Consider the following 22,616-nt stretch of genomic DNA (forward strand, 5'->3'; position numbering starts at 1 on the left):
TCCGCTCTTCCCTTCCCCTCCCCACGCAGCCCATCTCAAATTGTCGTCAAGTCCACTCTCTTGCATATCTCTGAAATCCCTCCACCTCTCACCAGCCACAAGGCTTCTACATTCATTAAAGGTCCCCGTTATTCCTCCCCTGCCTCCTGTCCTGCCCTTCCTCCAATCCTCTCTCCATACTGCAGCCACAGAGAAAATCAACTTTCATGTCTTTACTCAAAGATCTCTGATGTTGCTAAAAGAGCTTCAGGATACAGCCTAAAGTCAGAGCACAGCTTGCAAAGCCTTTCAGGGTCTGGCCCTGTTCTCTCCCTCAGATCCTCAGATTGTTCTCTTATAATCTTTTCCCTTTGTCTCTCTATCACTCTCCATGTTTCTCATCTCTCTCTCTCTCTCTCTCTCTCTTTCACACACACACACACACGCACACACACTCACACACTCACACACACCTTCGGCCAGACCAAGGAACTTGCAATACCCAAAACCCCATGCTTTCTCTCACCACAGGGCCTTAGCACATGCTCTCCTCTATGGCTTGATCTCTCTACCAGATGCCCTCCACCCTGTTCAGTTTGCTGCTTCCCTCTTCGGCACACATATCGCCTCCTCCAGGAAGTCTCCCCTGCCCCCATTCACGCTCCCATGGTGCCTCATGCTTCTCTCTCACAGCACTCACCACACTGTACTGCAGTTGCCTGCTTACTTCTCCATCTCCCCTGCCAGGCTGCAAGCTTGGGGAATGCAGAGAATGTGTCTTGTTTAAAAATCATCGTATTCCCCGTATCTGATATGGTCCATAGTTGCTGCTGAGTCTTTTGTTAAAGGAATGAATGAGTGGATGAATTCGTAGGTTTATCATGTTAACAATGAAAAGTGTCCTAATTCTTCCATTTCCTTTGCCTGAAGTTAGAACAGACAGGATTAGGCCACTTTCAATATCATGGCATCTTAGCCTCTGGTATCTGCCCGCCCAAAGTGAAGTGTGCAGCCTCTTCCCATTCACGACCTCAGACAACATGCAGGCAGCCTGAGGCCCCCGTTCCACACTCACCTGGGTGAATGAGGCAGGAGTCACACTCATTCTCCTCGTTCCTGCAGCAAGGGATGGTGTAACCCACCACTTCCTTCTTTCCGGGGCAGACGCACTCGATCTGATCGTACTCGCAGCACTCCCGACACATGATATTCCACTCGGCTCCGGGGCAGGCTTCGTTGATGACCGTGTACTCTGAAATGGGAACCAGCAGCTGAGCACAGGGGTTCCAGTAGGAAGGGGTGAGACCCATAAATACTCTATAGCCACAAAGCAACCTTGCCCCACAAACGCATCGCCCTGCCCGAATGATAGAGAAGGCCATGTACGGTGGCCTAACCTGAAGGGTGTTCAAGACCATCCACTGGGGCTCAGGTGAAATTCTGTTAAAAACAGTATTCACTTTTATTTCTTAAATTTAAAAAAAAAAAGGAAAAGAACTCATGTTTTATCAATGTATAATCTAAGTGGATATGCACATAAATAATTTATAGCCGAGCAAACAGTTCTTGAGTGTCTGTGCTCATTTCTATTTTTGCTGGGGTATATCAGGCTACTGCTTACAGCTATATACGTTGTGCACTGCACAACTCCAGGAGGAACCATTCAACCGAACAGCTGTACAGCACAGCCCAGGCACTTGGGCCATCAAACAAGTTTGGAGAACACTCTCTAGACTAGGCCGTTCAAGTTCAAGGCCAATTGCCAAATAGAGACCACGTCATTTCCTCCAAACTTGGCTCCTCAATTTCGCAGCATGCCATTTTTATCGTATCTTCAAAGCTAAAACCAACAGAAAAGACAAAAACTATCTTAATTAGTATGTTTGGGAGAATTTCAGTGCTTTACCACGGTGAACTCATTGGCAGAACTTCATTCAGTCCCCAAATACAACTGAGTGTTCTTTCCCATGAGAAAAAAAAAAAAAAGTATTCCTTTCTGGGTAGGACTTCTGTCTTTCTTTCTTTTTTAAAACATACCTTAAGTAAATGAAAAAGAAAAACCATCTGGTAAATTCTATAAGAGGAATCAGTCGGCGGCTGCCCAGAGGAACCCAGTCCAAGAAACAGACTGAGCTTTGATTTGCTCTTCTTTCCTCCCCACTCTCCATGTCTAAAAGTTTTGCACAAAGACGATGATTGAAGAAGAAATAGGTCAGATATTTGAGGGAGAAAGTGAATCTGGCTCCTCTGTGGAGCCTTCCCTTAAAACCCTGGGCAGGGATCCCCCAGCATGCTTTGCAGGCCCACATAAACCCACGCTAGCATCTGCGGTGGCTTCTAACCTCTCGAATTTCACAGTTTAGCTTTCCATTTTCCTCCCCTAAATTTGGAAATCTGACACTGAGTTGATCATCCTTACTCTGCCAAGGAGAACCATCTAGAGAAACTATCACCATCTCCTGTTCAGACTCAGTTCATAAGAACATTCTAGCATCATAGAAAGGAACCACTTGCATAATAAGGGAGAGTTCCTTAAATGGAATAAATCTAGATTTATGAAAAATGCTCTTATTTCTCTTCCCACAAACTTTGGCAGACCAGTAAAGATCCTCACACTGGTATTTGGGAATGATTGGGAGAGATTACCATGACAGTGTCACTAAGTGAAGTTTTGTCTCCCCCACTACTCTGTGGGTCTCTCCAGGACAGACACCAGGACAGACTTAGCTGAGTTTCCCATGTTTCTGATGTCAGCTGGCTGACACGAATGACGTCTAAAATGTACACAAGAACGTCCTGGTTAAAAGTGAGAAAGAGCAGGAGCAAACACAAAGGAAATCTCCATCGTATTTGGCAATCAATCCTTAGAAATGACACTTCCACATGAACAACACACGAAAAACAGGTAAGCTGGACTTTATCACAACTTAAAAATGTTGTGCAGCAAAGGACATTGTCAAGGAAGTGAAAAGTCTACAAAATGGGAGAAAAGTTTGCAAATTAAATATTTGATATGGGCTGAATATCAAAAATACATAGAGAGCTCTTACAATTCAACCACAAATAGACAAACAACCCAAGTTTTTAAGTAGGCAAGTAGCACGAATGGGTATTTCTCCAAAGAAGATAAACAAATGGCCGATAAGCTCATAAGAAGATCGTTGATGTCACAAGCCACTGGGGAAATGCACATCAAAGCCATGAAGACCTCACAGGACTTGGATGGCTATAAGAAAGGGAAATAACAAGAGTTGGCAAAGATGTAGAGCACATGGAACCCTCCTGCATGGCTGGTGGGAATGGAAATGGGGATAGGTGCTGTGGAAACCAGTGCTGTGGTTCCTTCAAAAGGAAACATAGGGGCGCCCGGGGGGCTCATTCAGCTGAGCATCCATCTGACTCTTGGTTTCGACTCAGGTCATGATCTCAGGGTCATGAGATCAAGCCCCGCATTGGGCAGCGCGCTCAGGGAGTGGCGAGTCTGCTTGAGGATTCTCTCTCTCCCTCACCCCTTGTCCCTCCCCAACTCACACATGCCTGCATGCTCTCACTCTCTAAAATACATAAATCTTTACAAAGAGAGGAAGATAAACATAGAAATATATGTCCCAGCAATTCTACTCCTGTGTATATATGCCAAAAATCAAAAACAGGGACTCAAACGGATACGTGTATGCCAGTGTCCACAGCAGCATTATTCCTAACAGCCAAAAGGTGGAAAGAGCCCAAGTGTCCATCAAAAGATAAGTGAATAAACAAAACGTGGCCTATGATACAATGTTAAGAGTGTGGGATATTACTCAGCCATGAAAAGGAATGAGACGCTGCTACTTGCTACAGTACAGATGAACGGTGAAAATACGCCACGTCCTACGCTAAGTGAAAGGAGCCAGTCACAACAGGACAAAGGTTGTCTTGAAAAAGTTTTGGAAACACAATACTGGGAATATAATTAATGCCACTGAGCTGTATACTTAAAATGGTTCATACAGCAAATTTCACATTACATATATTTTGCCACAATTTTTTTAACATAAAGAAAAGCAAGAGAAAACAAAATGCCTCTTAGAGGCTCAGGCATTGAGGTCAGACAGACTTGGGTTTGGAATGCCACTCCTGCTACTTACTGAGGCTAAGACCTTGGCCCAGTTACTTTCCCCACTCAGCCTCTGTTTATCATCCAGTAAAATGAGTCCATTTTCTCCAACTCAGGGGCCGGCTTTAAGGACTAAATCTGTGTATAGAAGAGCTTAACACAGTGCCCAGTGTGTAATAAGCATTCAATAACTAGTAGCTTAAAAAGGAAAAGAGCACAGAACACCCACATTTTTCAAGGATCTTATTTCTTAAATGTATAGCACATCAGTTTCTTACTTAAAATGTTGGTGTTGTTTCACACTGTATTTGGAACAAAGTCCAAATGCTCCATTGTGGCTCCGCTGAGAACCGCTCACTCCTTATCCCTCCAACCCTTTCCTTGGCTACTGTCTCCCACCTTCTACAAGTTTCTCAAAACCACCAAGCTCTTGCCCACCTCAAGGCCTTCACATTTGCTTTTCGCACTGCCTCTGTTTCAACCGTGAGGGCTTATTATAATTGACACCTGCTCGGAGAGGTCCTCGCTGACTTTCTCACCGAAGTACATACCTCGGCCCACCCCTCCATGGTAATTTCTACCACAGCAACCCAGTCGCTTCCTTGCACAGCCCCTACCACAACTTATACTCACTTTCCACGTATTCACTTACTTGCTTATTGTCTGTGTCCCTTCCAGGACCATAAGCTCATCGGAACCACATCTGACAAGTTCATGGCTGTAGGGAAGGGTCTGGCACACACAAGGTGCTTGATGTGAATGTGTGTGAATGAACCCGCCTTAACGTTACAGCTACCCTACCCTCTCTTCAATAGTCAAATATTTCCACTCAGTAGGTCTGGCTTGGAACGACAAGCCAGGCGAGCTGGCTTCACCCCATAATTTCCTAATATCAGAGCTGGCACACTTTCCATCTGTAAAGAGGTGCCTGGAATGGTCGGTCCAGGTTGCCTGCCTTGGGTCCAAATCCCTTGTCTCCAGCCCCCAGCTTGTCCAGCAAATATGCCTGTGGGGTATGGTTCATGTCTTATCCCCTCCCTCTGTTCACCTTAGGGCAAGCACTACATCCTTCTAGGTTTTCTAAGAATTTAGAAACACTAATAACTCCCGGGAGGGCAATGACAGGATAAATGTAATTCACAACTTTTATAAGACTTTATACTTAAATGTAGAAGGCCAAGTAAGGTCTGCTCTACTCCAACAGAGAGCGAAGCCTATTTCCCCCTAAGCAGCAGGCTTGCTCACCTCTGGCACAGCCGTGGAATATTCTGGGCCTCCTTTTTACCCAGGAATTAATTCCTTAAAATGCTTTCATTGGCATTTCTTTTAACTTCGATGAGCAAGCTCCCCTCTGCCCTCCCAAGCCCATTACATTAACTTTATAGGTAAGGTCCAGGGCATTGTATCATCTTAGCCAAAGGGAATGATCCCCGGAAGCCCATTCTGTCTGTCAGTTCGGCCAGCTGGCTCCTTTTCAAGGACTCTGTGTGTGGCATACAGAATAACGGCCCTCCCAAAGACGCCCACATCCTAACCCCCCAAACTGTGAAAATGTTGCCGGACATGGCAAAAGGGAGTTTGCAGATGTAGCCAATTTCAGGATGTTGAGATGGGAAGAGTATGCTGGACCGTCCAGGTGGGCCCTATGTCATCGCAAGGACTCTTGTAAGAGGCAGGCAGGACGGTCAGAGTCAGAAAAGGAGAAGTAACAGCAGAAGCAGAGACAGGATTGATGCGCTCTGAAGACGGAGGAGGGACCATGAGCCAAGGAACGCAGACAGTGTCTAGAAGACAGACGGACGGGACAAGGAAACACATTCCCTCCTGGGGCCTCCGGGAGGAACGCAGGCCTGCCAACACCTTGATTTTAGGCTCAAAAGACTCAAAACACGTCAAACTTCTGACCTCCAGCACTATAAGAAATAAATATGTGCTGTTTTAAGTTTCTAGTAAGTCTGTGGTAATTTATTACAGCACCCACTGGGGACTTGTGTCTTCTCAAAAAAAAAAAAAAAGGTTGACCCTTGACCCACAGCCGGTCATTTAATCACTGAGTTTCCCCACTGAGCACAGTGCCGAGAGTATGGGTGAACTGACGAATCCATTCTCTCATTGCACAAGGATCTACCAGTGTGCCCTGTGCCCCCGTAGGCGGCTGGGTGCTGAGCTATGATGGAGAGGAAAAACAGACACCGTCCCAGCCTCATGGAAGTCACGGTTTCACAGAGGAGGCGGCTTTGGGCAAACGGACCATGCAAACACACAATCGCCAACCGTGGTAAGGAAAATGTAGGATTCTGAGAACAAATGGATCGTCATGAACAGACATTGGCACCAAATCTACAGGACTCACGGGGTCAGGGGGTTAAATCAAATCACAGGTAGACATCTGTAGAAGTGCCAGAGGAGGCAATGGTTTTTTGTTTTTGTTTTTTGTTTTTTTTAAAGATTTCATTTATTTTTTATTTGAGAGAGAGAGAGAACGAGCAGGGATGAGGGGCAGAGGGCGAGGGAGAAGCAGGCTCTCCGCTGAGCAGGGAGCCAAATGTGGGACTCAATCCCAGGTCCCTGGGATCATGACCTGAGCCCAAGGCAGAGGCTTCACCGACTGAACCACCCAGGCGCCCCAGAGGCAATGGTTTTAATGGTTTTGTACTCGAGCCTCTGGTCTGGCAAGTCCATCAACCTTCTTTCTCCCCAGCCTTAACAGAGACAAGAAAGTGCTCCCAAAATATATGTGTAAGAAATAAATAGATAAGTGAAATGTTCTGTAAGAAATATTTAAAGTTGACCAGCTGCCGAGATTTAAAAATGCAGTAAGCAGACAAAAGCGATCTCCTAGACTTTTTTTTCCCTCCATTTATTAGAATTATCTTTGCAGAAAGGGCGTATTGGTCATTTGGCTTTACCTGTACAGATTTCAGGGAATTTCAATATGGCGCCCAAGGCCAGTTCCAGAAACTAGCATTGAGAGAAGCCCCGAGAGCAGAAGTTGCTGAACGTTGTAATGTGTGTACACTAAAGCACGTGAGCATTCGTGTAACTAAAGTGCTTTTATATTGTTCATGCAACTGAATCTTCAGCAGGACCCAGGGAGATCGGTAATATATTTTCTTTTAAGTTAAAAGGATGTAGCCCTACTTCTTCACTTTACAAGCGGGGAAAATGAGGAAAAGCACTAAGTAGGAGAAGAAGTAGAGAGAAACGTCAAAGCTTTCCTAGGGAGTTAATTCTGGGAAGAAGGGAGGCCAGTAGGATTGGGGGCCTCGGGGAAACGAACGTGCTGCTCAGGGGGAAACAGGCCAGGACAACCCCCAGTGTGACCAGCTACTGGAGGTGAGCACATTTTACTTTGCCTTCCACATTTAGGAACAAAGCCTATAAAAGTTACGGAGGCGTTTTGTCCTGTCAGTGCTTCCCGGGAAAGAAGCACAAAGAAAGTGCAAAGAGCTCACAGGGCAGGGCCCTGGGATGAACAGAGCCCCAGGACAAAATCGAGCTCAGAGAGTTCCGAGCACGTGCACATTGACTCATCCCGAGCTCTTCCATTGGATAAAATATTTTTTTTTTCTTTAATGAAACATGACACATTTTAACATAAAAGATTTCTTATGAAAGCTTCAAAAATAAAATCATAAAGGAATAAAAAATATTCGGGACTAATGCTAAGAATTACCGTTCTTCTCTGCAGGACACGAAGCCACCCCGTCTTGGGCGGAGGCACGGGTGGCTAAGGGAGTGAAGGGGCTGAGGGATGCTGTCTTCTACATATGTCCACACGTAGATACTGACGCATGTGGACACAGGCTTCTTCTCCAAACTGGGAACATATAATGGTCTGTGTTAGAAACTTTTTTTTTCTCAGATCATGGACGTCTTCTCTTAACACTGAGTAGTCTTCAAAAGTGGTTTCAAATTGCTGCATCATTTTCCCGTGTGTGCAGGTGCCCCCTCCCCTCTTTTTTAAATCAGGGCAAATGAAAGCAAGAGAGTCGCAAAGGACGTCGGTAGCCCGAGCTTGGCCCAAGGGCCCCTCTCAGCGGCCATCCCAGTGTCTCCCATGCACGGTGGAGAGCCCAGTAATCTTGGTCCAGCTTTGCTTCTTCCAGAACTCATTTTGGAAAACGGAATGCACTCCACCTCCCGGTCCTGCTGTAACAATGGGAATGCCGAGACAATGACGGCCACGCTGACGAGCTGGTGCCAGCTCGGCTTTCACAGAGTGGAGACTGAATAAATGAATGGGGCAAAGCAAGCCGGCTGACGTCATCGTCGTCGCCGTCATCATGTTGCAGGGTCCCTCAGTGGCCTGATAGTCTCTGCCTGGAGGCTCTCCAGCACCGAGCCTCTCTCTCCTGCTGACAAGGTGGAGAACAGGGAATCCCACAGAATGGCAGGGGGCGCCAACTGTGTCCTCCGAAACGTAGCCTCCAAGCGCCAGGTGCTCAACACCAGATTTTAAGGAAATCTGTTGACCCTGACGGCCGTTAAGGTCCATCTGAGAAACCTCAGAAGATTCTTCAGGAAAACAAGGGTGGACCTGTTCCTCACATGATTGAAACATCAGTTGTCAGATTAAAGGCCCAGGCTAAAACCACCCCAGAAGGTGGCAAAGAAAGGCACTTTGGTGCTATGCCCGCTCCTCCTTGATATTTGAACCCTCCTTTCTGTCCACCAAAACCTCCAAGTCCTCCCAGCTAACCGCGGGTAATCAACATTTCTACCGAGTCTTTACCTTGCTGCGTTCTATAAACCTTCTGAGATCAGAGGGAGGAAAAAAGACGTTTGCCTCGGCGGGAGATCCGATTAGACAGCTTGGGCCCCTCACGCCCAGCCCGCCTCCTCTGGTGAGATTACTCCCCAGGCTGAGGACGGCTCTGCAGCCCACCACTTTCCTGACTGCCCCAGGGTCAGGCCACCTGCTCACAGGATCAGGATCGATGACAAGCAAACCCCAGGCAGGCAGGACTGTGAGTCAGGGGACAGGGAATGCTTGCTGACTCCGTGTCTCCTCCTGAGCCTTTGAGGACCACGCTGTCGGCCAGAGACCCTCAGTCCCAGCCTGGCTGGATTCCCCACCTCGGTGACCTGGGGCTGCCCCTCCCACAGCCCCTCTCGTTAATGAGATAATGACAGCTGTGGAGTCAAGGTTTTCATCACCCCCTTTGGGTACCAGGAGTGATCAAACTTTTAACGGAGTACATAGAAATCTGGATTTTAGGCATGCGTACAATGCAGAGGGACAAGGAGGCAAAAATCAGTTTGCCACTTGATTTCCCTGCTCACCCTTTATTAAGCACGCTGCTCTCCACTGTGGCTCTCTGTTCATCCTCCTAGGCACCCTGGGCCCCGGCACCCCAGGGAATGCTTCCCGGCCCTGGGCCCATACCCGCTCACTGAATCCTCACAGCCAGCCTTCAAAGTCAGTCCGATTGTCTTCATTTAACAGATGAGGAAACTGAGGAATAGACAGAGTAAACACACTGCCCCAGGTGGCGCGGTTTTCAGGTGAAAGAAGAAAGATCAGAACCCACCTCTTCCAGAATCTCATTCCTCCCAACACGCTACCTTGATTCTAGAGAGTTCACACCTCTGACTTGGCAGCCTTGGGAATGCAGCACTGATGAGATGGACCCGTTTGGGAATCAGACCACCCAGATGTTAATCCTGAGTCTGTCCCTCTTGTGCACCGCTGGGCAATCGTGGACAAGACGCCTTAGCCCGAAGCCTCAAGGGGGTGGATGTAGGTCGATGGGGTTGTTGACATCATCATGACTGAAAAAGGCAATGAGCAGAAAGGGCTTTGCAGATTTATCCAGACGTTACCGTTCTTCTCTGCAGGACATGAAGCCATCCCGTCTTGGGCTGAGGCACAGGTGGCTAAGGGAGTGAAGGGGCTGAGGGATGCTGTCTTCTCCTGAGGCCCACACACACATGGCGTTTTCAGGCAGTATGCTCATATTGAAATCATGGCATTCTGAGCTCCTCCCCTTGCTTCTAGATCTCTAATACCCCCTCTTCAGACACCTATTTAAATAGGACATAGTTTACCTCCTGCTGCTTCTCTTCTAGAAATAGAAATTCTACATCCAGAGACAAAGGGAACAAAACCTAAACTCTGGCATCTGGCAGCGCCCCCAGTTGCCATGACCCTCAACAACTGTGGTGCTGGAAATCCTTGAAGGACAGCTGCTTCTGGGTTATTTCCATCGTTGGAATATGAGCTGACTGGATCTTATTTTTTTAGCAGAATTGGCCACTACGAAAAAAATTTAATAATGCGTCTAAAAGTACTTGGCAATAGAATTCAGCAAATATGACATCAGCCGAAGCATTTAGAATGGCTAAGTTAAAAACAATAAAACTCAAGCCATCCCCTAAAAATCCAAAGTGGATTTCCCTGGATCCGAGAATTCTACAAACTATCTGCCCCCTCCCCCCCGCCACCAGCCCCCAGTCTTCCACACTTCCAAAGCCTTCCTTCTGAATCAGAGCATGTCAAGGCCACACAGGAGTCTTGGTCGGCCCCATCTACCTCCTTGCCAATAGCTTCTAGAGTTAGTGTTACTGACTTCATATCCATGGTCACTGATGCCAGGCAGAAGGCACATTTTCCTTCTACCAAAGCCAGCTGGCCAACTGCACAGGTCGAGTGTGGACGGATGCTGAGCGAGGATGATGCGTCTATGATGGTATGTCCGGCTCGCTAAACGCTAAGCTGACAGCAGCTTGGGCAGGCTCGCCCTCATTAGAGTTACCTCCCCCAGCTCTGCAGGCTGGAGCCAATTCCCGCCTGGCTGCACCCCTGAATCACGACAGGGGCTCAGGACAACATCTTCTGTTAGGGATGCAAGGCCACTGACCCAGAATCACCTACCCTGAAAAACCCCCGACCTCTCGACCTCTCAGCCCCTGCAAGAAACTACCGCTCGCCCTGTTTCAAGCATGGAGAAACTAAGGCACCGCAGGGAGAAGACATTTCCCCTAAGGCTGTACAGTGGATGCATGATAAAGCCAAGGGAAGGAAGCAAATGTTGACTCATTCGGGAAGTTTTTTCTGACAGAGCCACGGATGAACAGCATAGGACTGTGGCCTGAGGCAAAGAGGACCTCAAGAGGACCTTGTCACTCCCATCTTACTACAGACAGAACACCTAGGATTTCTTTTCGTTTCCAAACATGTGCTAGTGGGAAGAACAGGAGAAGGCAGAGAAGGAGACAACTCTAATTTCCAGAACACTCCATTTTGCAAGACGCTTCACTAAGCATTTTAAGCCGATTGTCATTTAACCCCTGCAATAAACCCAAAAGACACTATTATCCTCAGTCTACAGGTTGGAAGGTGGGAAGGCCACATGAAAGAAGTTCAGGAACTTGCCCAAGAAAAGCAGCCATAAACGACAGAGTCAAACCCTGGCCCATATTTAAACCACAATAGCGTACACCCCACATATACACATCTTCACATCCACGTCTCTACTCCTCTGCGTACGTGTGTATTCAAACACCGACACATCCATACCAAAGATGAAGCCCACAGTTAAGGCGAGTGAGGGCTGCATCTTCGCTGAGGTCATGGGTGACTCGAGTCCACTTCGGCAGGATACCCCTTGAAGGAACAACTGGTTTTATTCCCCACCCGTTGCCACTGCAGTTACCCAGTCTGAAACAAGTCAGGGCAGAGACAGGAGGCAGGCAAGGCTACCGCCAAGGGAGAAGCTGCGTTGCATGACAACGAGAACAATATTTAGCAAAGGCAGGAACAAAGAAGTTCCCAGAAACAGCAAACAATGGGTTGAGGAGCAGCTCAAAGCTCAAAGTCACGTGCTGTCTCTGTGGGGTAGGGCCCCAGCATAAAGAGCCCCGATCACTTCAGGGTGTGCAAATCAGGGTCCCGGTGACTGGGTTATACCGGAGCCGGCAAACACCAGGGCAAATAACGGGGGACTTGGGGACAAGCCTCTGGGTGTGCGGTGGGGCAGGTGGGGCGGAGAAGAGACGGGAGTTGGTGATGAAGGGTCCCGGGACTCGGTGCCCCTGGGGATTAGAAGGATGCTCAGACAGCCCCCTCATTTGGGAAGGAGAGACCATGTGACTGTCGCCAAAGATAGCATCTAGCCAGGAAGTTGGGCCGCAGCCCTACGGCTCCCCGGTCCTGCCACACCACCGTGGGTGCACATTCATCGGATGCTGTTTGCCCACTGATCCCAGACCCGCCGCGTTACTGTCGGCAACCTGAAGACGAGAAATGAGTTTTCTCAACGAACCATGCAGGTCAGTGCTGGCGAGGACGTTTCTCAACACGAATGGGGCCATCTCCACGGCTCTTTTGCCCTCTCGGGGAGCGGTAAGGGGCTAGGGCGTCAGACTTCCTGCCAGGCCCTCAGCAGAAGTCTGAAGAGAAGCCGGTGTTTCACGGACTTTCCAATCCTCCTTAATGGTGAGGCGGTCTTCAATGTTGCATTCATTAGGGGCAAGAGAGCAGAGTTTTCCAAACTATATTCCAGGGAGCCCTAATGCTCCGGGATTGTAGAAGGTATGATGTGAAAAGAGGTTCTGTGCTTAACCTTATAAAATGCTAATCACAGCTTTCTTTATTACAGGGCTTTGCAACGTCTGTAAATGCTCTGTGCATAGCCAGTCTCCACACCCCCCAGACTCTGTTCGTCCTAACGCCCTGGGTTTTGGCTGTTTATTTTTGCTGAAGATCTTCCAGCATTAGAATGCCATGAAACCCACTTCGGAAAACGCCAGACTGGACCATCAGCCCTTTCTACGGACTGCCAGTGCCTCAAGGGAAAGGGCTCTGTCTTACCGACCAGGGCAAGCACGAGGAACGCACCTGGCACCTGGTCAGTGCACGAGCATGTCTGCTGAGTAAATACCTGAGCATTGCACGGGAAGCACGTGCGCTTCCCAGGGAAAGGTGAGTGCTGACCGAGAGGGATGTTAGAAACGTCTCTTGCTGGGGCGCCTGGGTGGCACAGTGGTTAAGCGTCTGCCTTCACGCTCAGGGCGTGATCCCGGCATTATGGGATCGAGCCCCACATCAGGCTCCTCCACTAGGAGCCTGCTTCTTCCTCTCCCACTCCCCCTGCTTGTGTTCCCTCTCTCTCTGGCTGTCTCTAACTCTGTCGAATAAATAAATAAAATCTTTAAAAAAAAAAAAGAAAGAAACATTTCTTGCTGGGACACTGTGGGAGTCTCTCGATTTTGCGGTATGAGGAATCCATTTGGTCCATTCCTGGTGAATATTTTGGTTTCTTGCAGTTTGTAGCTCGCTTCCACGACGACTTGGGATGCTCGCTTGTTCTGTTCCACCGGTGGGCTGGTCCAGGGGAGCTGGGCTCGCCCAGAAGGGAGGCTGAGCACCTTGAGAGGCAGGCAGTCAGCCACCCACTGGGAGGCAGGAAGCCAGACCAAGAAGCCCTGCAACAAAGCTTCCTTACTGACAGCCAAGCCCCCCCTTCTGCTCCCATCCAGGTGGGCCAGGGGCGTGTGGGGAACCAGGGGAGTAGATGTGACCAGCTAGAAGCCAAGCTCAGGCAACTCATCCGGGGACGTCTCTGGTGCGCTCCACCTTCACTATGGATCCTGAGGTAAGATCCCCACAGAAGGGGGATTCAGTGATCACCCGCAAACGGATCCTATGAAGGAGAGGGGGGACTCTGAAAAACACAGACACTTGAGTTCTCCAGATTCTTCAAATGATTCATTTGATTTGAAGCAAACTGGGCCAACATCCCCTCCATTTTGTGGTTTTCCATTAAACGGGCTGGAATTTCTTTTTTTTTTTAACCAAGCGTGAATTCAGCTTATGAGGACAATTGCTGTGTCTCCCCATGAGCTAACGTTGCCTGAATGTGGTCCTCACTCTGTTCTGGCAGCAGCCCCGGTTTTCCAATCACCAAACCAACTGACCAGACTTCTACTCACACAGATACTAGCTGCCAAACCACTAACTTTGCCCTCTGAAACAGCCCGGACCACAGAGAGGACGGTGCTAAAGACGCCCGCCCTGCAGGAAGAAGGGCGTTTGCCCAACTCCAGAGGCGGGAGAGTGACAGAAATAGGTGCCCTCATTCGCTGCCCACCCGACGGGGGCACTTCTATTACCTGCTTGACATTAGTTTCAGGTAGACAGTAGGTCCTCATTCAAAGTTGAAATGAATTGGTTAAAACCCATCTTAATTTAACTGGAAGGGGATCGTGTCTCCATCCCCTGCTATAGCCATCAACTGCATTATGCCAAAAAAGAAGGGAAAAAATGCTTTCCTTTATTCATTCCAGGCCTGCTTCTCCCATTCCACAGCCTAAGAGTTTACACATTGATGATCTTGACAGAATAAATCCATAAAGGAGCTAAGCTACAAAGTGTCAGGGCTGGACGTGAAACATGGCTCATACTTAATTCTGTCGCTTTGCAGACACATGAGTCTAATTATAAAAGTTGACCATGAGACAGAGAAATTCTCACTTCCTACGCTGAATCAGAGTAAGACACATGATCCTGGGGACAGCTATCCCAAAAACTGGTTAGAGTTTTGGTCTGCTCAGTGCCACAGTTTCCTTTAGGACATTTAGAGCGTCGGAGGGATAACCAGATTTCCCTAGTAACACCATGCTCCGTTAGGATTCAGCCAAAATAAGGCCAGCAGATCCACCAGAGTTGGACTCAGTGCTTAGCGTAGCAGGGTTACGAGTGTTTCAGGGTGTACGTTATGGAGTCAGACTGTCTGGGTTCAAGATACAGATATCCAGCCTTGTGACCTGGGTAAGCACTCTCTACCAAGTTCCACCATGTGTGATTAAATAAATCAAACGTAAAGCATCTAGGACAGTGCCTGCTATTTACCACAAACTCCATAAATTATTCGGGTGGCCAAACTTACAGTTAGATCCCTTATCTATGATAAGATGGGAGGCCGTTTGGTGCTTCCACCATCAAGGATGAAGAATTTGAGGTACAACCCCTACCCACTCTGCTTCAACTCACATATAATTGTACCCAAGAAAAAATGAGAGGAGTGGGGCTGAGTGGGGAGTAGTAGATGTGCCTTTGATTAAGAGAGTAGAGTATCTCCAGCTAACTCTAATTCTCTGCTTTCCTTGAGTGGTTTTGTTTATAAGTGGCACGTTTGCTTTTTCCTACATTTTCACTTCTTTCTCTCCACCATAAACCTAATGCTTCAGCCCAGATCTTATGATGGCTGACAAACAGCATTCCTTCAACGCAGACCAGGCTTGGAATCCAATGGACTTTCTGCCACTGATCTGGTAGCTTTCAAAGCTCCAGCTGGCCTCGGGGTCCTCTCTCCCGGAATTCAGGAACTGGAAAACGTAAACACTGCATTTCCCTCCCCTTTAAATAAAAAAAAAAAAAAGAGGGAGGGAGGGACCTGGGTTCTTGTGACTCTCACATATCCCTGAGTGAGGGTGACAGGTCCTCCTCCATGTGGGGGAAGGGGGGTACAAATTTCCCTCATTTATCACTGCAGTGGTACCTCCCCCAACCTGCATATACCCCAAATTGATCGCAGCTTCTAGAGCTGGTCTCAGGAGAGGCAGGTAGAGAAGTTTCTCTTGCGTGGGGATTGGCCGCCCCTAGCGGGGCAGGTGGAAATAATTTCTGACTTAAGACCAGTCATTAGATCCCCCAGACACCATTCTCTAGGCCATTTCTGTCTAGCCAGTGTAACCCAGATGTAGGTGAGTTTTAAATCAAACCTTCAGTCCACGCCAGTGGTATTCCAAAGCCCTCCCTAAGACTTCGGAATATTTCGGAGACACTCCCATGCCCAAAGGTGCTTTTTCCCCAGCTTACTGATCCAGACACAATACCCAGCCTCATCCTGTTTCCACCAAAAGCTCATGCTCGAGGACTCTTACGGGAATAAGACATTTTATGGAAAGAGTGGGTGGTCACAGAGGGTTCCATGTGTTCTACAAAACCCACATGTTTAAATATATTTACGTTCCTTCTTTTAAAAGTCCTGTCAAGCTACTCAATCCTCTGTCGCCTTTCTCCCCATCCAGCACTCAGTCCCCCACCTTCTGGCTTTCACTTGCCTTTTCTGCTCCAGCCCTCTCAAGAATGGCAGTCAAAATCTCAAATGCCAGTAGGGAGTGGCTGGTGACACAAGTGGGGGTTGGAAAGGTGGGGTGTCTGGCCACAGAGAGGGCCAGCCTACCTCAAAGCCCTCAGGTTCAAGACATTTTAAGCACTGTGTCCTACTACATACTTTTGCAGGCACTTTGACCCAAAGGCTGCCAGACCTTCAGCTCTACAGTCTCCCTCTTTGCCACAGCCACCCCAGACAGAGCAACGGTGCCACCGAAACTGGAGCTAGCAAGAACTGTCCCCCACCACACATGTCGTGAAGTTGTGCCATGCGGACACGTGCATCAGCAAGATCGATCTGCCCGTTTGATGCGTGAGTTGAAGTCAGCCGGGTTCCAGGTGAGCCTGGGCTCAGCAATTAGACAGTCTGGGCTCCCCCAGGCTCATCTGCCTGTGTATTCTCTCTCTCTCTCTCTCTCTCTCTTTTTAAACCATTATTGCAGCAAAATATAAGTAATGTAAAATTTACCATTTTAATCACTTCTAAGTGTTCCATTCAGTAGCTCTTGCAACCAACCCCAGTATTCATCTCCAGACCTTTGTCATCATCTCATAGTGAAACTCTACACCCACCGAGCCCTCACTCCCCCATCCCGCCTCCCCCTAGCCCCTGCTGGCCACTGTTCTACTTTCTCGATGAATCTGACTGCTCTGCGTACCTTATATAAGTAAAATCATACGGTATTTATTTGTCCTTTGTGTCTGGTTTCTTTCACTTAGCATAATGTCTTCAAAGTTCATCCCTATTGTAGCCTGAACTTTATTCCTTTTTAAGGCTGATTAAGATTCCGTTACATGTATACACCACATTTTGTTTATCCACTGATGGACATTTTGGGTTGTTTCCACTTTTTGGCTACTGGGAATAACGCTGCAAAGGACATTGGTATACACAATATCTGCTCAAGTTCCTGCTTTCACTTCTTTTGTGTATATACCCAGAAGTGGAATTGCTAGGTCAAATGTTTAATTTTTTGAGAAACCATGCCTGTGTATCCTTGAACAGGTCACAGAACCTCTCTAAACCTCAGTTGTAAAAATGAGGATAATAATAGTCCTACCTTATCGGCGTGGGCTGAGAATTCATGCATGTCCGAGTACAGCATTCGGCGCACAGACTGGGCACATCACCCATGTTCAGAGATGTTCCATCTCATTGTCCTCTGAAATTAATGTACTCAAACTAAACGATCTCCAGAATCACTCCCAGCTCCAAAAACCCATGATCCCACCATCTCTGGTACAGAAGTCAGAGCTCTCAGAGTATAGATCAGGGGAACACTGTCTTCATGGTCCCCACAAAAATGCACCCTAGCCGAGATGGCCCAATTTTCATAGCTCTCTCCTTGGAATTTGCTAACACATCCCATTATCAACCAACATTGAATTTTTTCTTGCCACTCCTCTCCTTCCCCCTCGCTTTCTTTCCACATTCCCTTTCTCAGCTGGTTGTGCCTGCCCACTGAGTATCTGGGCTTCACATTATCTTCCCGCAGTTGCCTTTATGTTTGTTCCCCTCAAAGTCATGTCTGTTGGAAGCAACACTTGCAAAATTATCCATATTAAGGTTTCATTCCCCAGAGCCACATATTTTAAGTGAGTTTTTCCTCTCGGGCAGGATCCTGCTGGCAGAGCTCCTGCTATTTGGTGAAGTCAGTGGAGTCGGGTTTCTCCCCCACATGCTGTTTATGTTGGGTTATCACTTGGCCTAATGTTTGCATTCTCATCCTCCAGCATGAGTCCCGTGCTGATGAGCAACCACCTCCCATGCCCCCCCAGTGCATGTTTACGTTTCGGCAAACCCTCTTTGTACAAAAGTCATGAGACGAAATCTGCTTTCGGGCTTCTCTAGACCCAGCCAGACTCGGCATTCCAGCCGGGAGTGGACTCACTCGTTACTTGAAGAAATATTTTCCTTCTCCACTCTATTCCTCCATCTCCCTTCTATTCTTCCATCTCCCCCTCTGCAAGTGACCTTTCCACAACCAAAATATCCTCACTCGACACGTGAAGTTGCTGGAAGTTGCTCCCCGGTTCGGTCAGCAGCTTGACTGCCAAGAAACCAAGCACCCTTCCTGAAGCTTTTGCATAGCAAAAGGTAAAAGAGCTTCTCAGGTCAGGAGTAAATGGTTTTCTCCAGATCCTGGGCAAGAAGAAAGGGGCACTTGAGAGCTTCGTTCTCTAACTTGTATGGGTTTGAGCTATCTCACCTGCCACGTTCCAAAAAAAAAAAAAAAAAAAAGGAAGCAGGGGAGCAGTGAGGCAGCCAGGAGGAAGCTAGTCCTCGGAGCCCTGGTGCTCTGGGAAGTAACCGGCACCCGCGTCCCCTGGAGTGGGGCTAGGCCACCATGCCCCGGAGGTTCGGCTCCAGAAGGCAGAGATGGAGCAGGGAGGAATCCTAATGCGAAGTCCTTGACTACCCCCAGGTGAGCATCTGTGTTTATGGATTATCAGGCCCCTTGCGGGGGGGTCCTTCTTCCTTCGTTATTTGTCTTTGGGCTGCTCCAGATGCCATTCAGGCAAAACTCAAATGAAACACTCCAGCTTGAGAGAGAGACTTCACCTGGGACCACCAGGCTACAGGTAGATGGCACGTATTGACCAAAATGGTGGTGTTGTTTCCCACCCAGCCCCCTGCGCGTGTATCTTGGCTTTTTGTTCATCATGAAGGGCTGTGCCTAAGGTCAAGTCCCCCATCCATACAGGAGGCTACTGATTTATGCCATCACCACCCCACTTGCCCTGCTTCATTCTGGGACACTCACCAGCTACTTGCGGCCACAAAGCACGCACCTCTCTAGAACACAGGTGACAAGTAACCTGCAAGGTGACAGGTAACAAGCACAGAAGGCGAGTGGCCATCACACACTCCCTGCTCCGACCAAAGCTGCCCTGTTTTGTCCCATCTGCACATGTCAGCCTGTCCTTTCCTCATGAGGTCCCACCTACCTCCTGACACCTTGCCCCACTGGAGCCGCCTAAGGACAGATGCTTTAAGAAGTCCCTGCTTCCTTGGCTGCCAGCGAGCCTGCCACCCCCTCACCGGGCCCAGAGGCCCCCAAGAGCTCTGGGTCGCATTTCAGCCTCACTTGCCCCGGGGAGCCCATTTAACATGGGGTTTGCGGCTCAGAAAATGATAGTGAAAAACACACAAGCCGGAGCTCTTTCTAAACAAACGCTGTGTGTCCCCAGAAAGGGCTTGCACTTTTCACCTCGCTTTCTCTTCTTTCCCATTCTTATCAGGGAGGAAGTGCATCTGTGCTGAGCCAGTCAATCTCCCCAGCTGGGGCTCTGTGCTGAAGGGTGTGACAAGCAACATTCGCGGGAGGGACACCCTTGCTGCAAGTCTTGCTCTTGATTGGTTTCTCTCCTTCCCGCTTCACCTCCGAGGGGGGCTCTTTCCAGGGGAAACGTCTCCCTTTTGCCAGTCAAGAGTGGGTGAGTCTGACTGGATAGATTCCCGGAGGTAGGTCGGCGCTTTACAAAGATGAAAACCGGCAAAGTAAACTGGAGCTGGTACCCCTTCCTGAGGCAGTGCGGTCCCACAAGTTGGGATGGTAAAACAGTGTCACATTCTCAGGGAAGACAGACACTCCGGCACCACCAGCCAAGCCCCCAAGATTAGACGAGAAACAGCGCTGGCCGCCCCCCCAACCCCCTCTCTCCCAGCACCATCCCCTGGGGCTCCCCGGGCGGGCATGCTCCCCACCATACCCAGGAGGGAAATGCCCCGGGCGGGGGGGACCCTAAACGCTACTCACGGTACCTCTAGGCAGGGATGAGATGAGGAGGAGCTGCAGAAAAGTGAGCCCCAACTGCGTCCAGCAGCCCAGCTCCATTGTCCCGCGCCGGTGCCCGCTCAGCGACGGCTGCCGAGGGACCGCGGGAGGCCGGGGCAGGCGGCTCTTACAGCGACCTCCCCAAGCCCCAGCTGAGCGGGAGCTCGGGTTTCAGCTCGCCAGGCTCTCCCATCCTCATCCGAGGGGAACCACCTTCAGCCTGAGCGACGTCAGCCCAACCCTTTCCTCTCCGCTGCCTTAACCCTTGCGGGGCCCGGGAGAGAGGGAGGGAGGGAGGGAGGTGTGGCCACGCGGGGAGGCCCCGGGCTTTGGCTGGAAGGGACGCGGCGGGGCTGGAGGCCGGCCCGGTGGGAGGCGCGGAGCGGGCAGCACCCTGGATGGGGGCAGAGGTAGGCGGGGCTGTAGCACGGCTCAGGTGAGGCCTGAAACCTACCCCCACCCCACCCCCGCAGAGGAGTCCTGACTCCTGACGGGATGGCGGGATGACACACTCTGAGTCTGATTAAGAGCACGGCTTGGGAGAGCGGAGAGGGGAAGGGAGCCAACCCTCCTCCCCTTCCACTTCTATCCCCAAGTTCCCCTTCCCCCTCAGCATCTCTGCCAGGTGATCACAAGTTGGAAACCCTATCCTTTGCATCTATAGGCATCTTCCCATGATGCCCCTCAGGGTGTGTTCAGCAGCATAAACAGATCCCGCGCACATGCCAGGCAGGGTATTGGGCTCAGGGATAAAATGCAAGACACCGCCTCTGTTGTGACCGTGGCAGTCTAGGCACAGGGATAGCGAATGGAATCTTGAATAAGGAGAAAGAATGCTTTACGAGATAATAGCCCATTTTTTTAAATCAATTTCTCCGTGCCAGGCATCTAAGTATCTTACGTATATCAACTCATTTATTCCTCATAATAAACCTATCATCTCCATTTTATGATAGGGAAGCTGAGTCACTGAGCATTCAATAGTTCATCCAAGGTCACAATGTGAGTAAGTAGTAGAGCCGGGGTTTGAACCCAGCTTCAAGGGCTATCATCCTAGCCACCAGTCTCTACCACCCCTTAGGATGTTGTGAATATGGCATTTAACCACAGGTACACGTACAACAGATGGTACTACCCACATAGTGTGAATGCAGAAACAGACTCCGAGATGAAGTGACTTGCTCAAGGTCTCTCAGCAGGAAGTGGCAGAGCAGAATTCACACCTGGGTCTAACTCAGGGAAGTGCTGGGGCTTCAGGCCATGCTTGGTCCCAGCTTGTACTGTCCGATGGAGAACAAAAGTTGGGAGAAGTGGCTGATATTCAGGCCCAGGGCAGTGGGAGGTTTACCTAACCTGGGGAAGCCGCACCTGGAGCCTGAGAGAGAGGCAGCATCTCAATCCAGGAGGGGTGTGAGGAGGCCTTTCTAGGAGGAAGGACTGAATGTGGCCAGTGCCACTGGGAAATGATGAATATTGACCTGTGTAGATTACAATTTTATATTGATTCTTGTCCCCAAAGGAACCATGGCAATGTACACCATTGAAATGCATTTTAAACAGTTTTGATGAAAATGTCAGTATCAGAACAAAACCCAACACAAGAGGGTAGACAGTATGTGTAGTTTGGATGTGGCAGAGAGCAGGAGAAGAGGAAGCAAGTGGTTGGCGCGTTCGGATTTTATTCTGTAGCACATGAGGGGCTCTGGTTGTTTAGGAGCAGGGGGTGCTGGGCCCAAAGCCAAGTTCTAGGAAGAAAAGTCACGCTGGCATCCAGACCGAGGGATGGAGGAGGCCAAGGGTGCCACCAAGAGCACACCTGAGACCTATGATGGAGGCCTGGAGTCAACAGTAAGCAATGGAGTGGAAGGGGAAAATGAGGGCAGAAACTTAGGGAAAGGCAGAACCGCCAGGGCTCAGGGCAGACTGCATAGGCAGGGGCCTGGTCCAGGTGCACCTCTCAGAGAGAAACTCTTAAATCCCAGCCATGCCTCTGCGGCCCACCGCAGCCAAGCGACTGTGAGCAAGACCTCGGCAGTCAGAGACCCGTGTTCAACACCTTGACTCACCACTTTCCGACTCTACGACTGTGAGATCATACAGAATACATGCTGGTCTCTGCCTCCAGGTCCTGGCCCAGAGCTCCTGACACCCTTGTATTTCCTGGGTGATCCGAGTGAGTGTCTTTTGTCCTAATGAGGTGACTCTGGGTGGGCTCCTGGAAGGCGCTGCTCATTAGAAATCCAAGCCATTAGAAGCTTGGAATTTTCAGCCCCACCCCTTCCTTTTCTTGAGAAGGGAGAAGGACTGAAAATGGAATTAATGGTGAGTCATGCCTGCAATGAGGAAACTTCCATAAAAATCCCAATAGTATAAGGTTTGGAGAGCTTCCAGGTTGGGGAACACATCCATGTACCAGTGGGCTGATGCGCCCCAACTCCACGGGGGCAGAAGCTTGGGACTCTCTCAGACCTCCCCTAGGTATCTCTTCATTGGGCTGTTCATTCATATCCTTCATCATATCCTTTAGTAACTGGTAAATGTAAGAGATTCCCTGAGCTCTGTGAGCCCCTCAAGCAAGTCACTGAATCCAAGGGGGAGGAAGTCACGGGGCCCTCCTACTGTAGCCAAGTGGGATAGGAGT

General features: G+C 49.3%; 1 protein-coding gene across 3 annotated transcripts in view; it reads right to left on the reverse strand.

The window, feature by feature from the left end:
- Positions 1 to 20,168, reverse strand: part of PAMR1 (peptidase domain containing associated with muscle regeneration 1) — a 71,396-nt gene extending 51,228 nt beyond the window's left edge. For 2 of the 3 annotated variants that reach the window (XM_008686801.2, XM_008686799.2), the window contains exons 1-2: positions 19,963 to 20,168; positions 1,055 to 1,231 (exon numbers count right to left, since the gene is read on the reverse strand). In XM_008686801.2, coding sequence (XP_008685023.1) covers positions 1,055 to 1,231; positions 19,963 to 20,035 — 250 coding nt within the window. In that variant the 5' untranslated portion in view covers positions 20,036 to 20,168. Of the gene's footprint in view, positions 1 to 1,054; positions 1,232 to 7,751; positions 7,835 to 19,962 lie in introns of those variants that run through there. The other variant, XM_008686800.2, reaches the window with a different exon arrangement.
- Between the last annotated feature and the right edge of the window lie 2,448 nt (positions 20,169 to 22,616).

Source organism: Ursus maritimus, unplaced genomic scaffold (assembly GCF_017311325.1).
Source record: "Ursus maritimus isolate PB19 unplaced genomic scaffold, ASM1731132v1 scaffold_23, whole genome shotgun sequence".
Taxonomy (NCBI): Eukaryota; Metazoa; Chordata; class Mammalia; order Carnivora; family Ursidae; genus Ursus; species Ursus maritimus.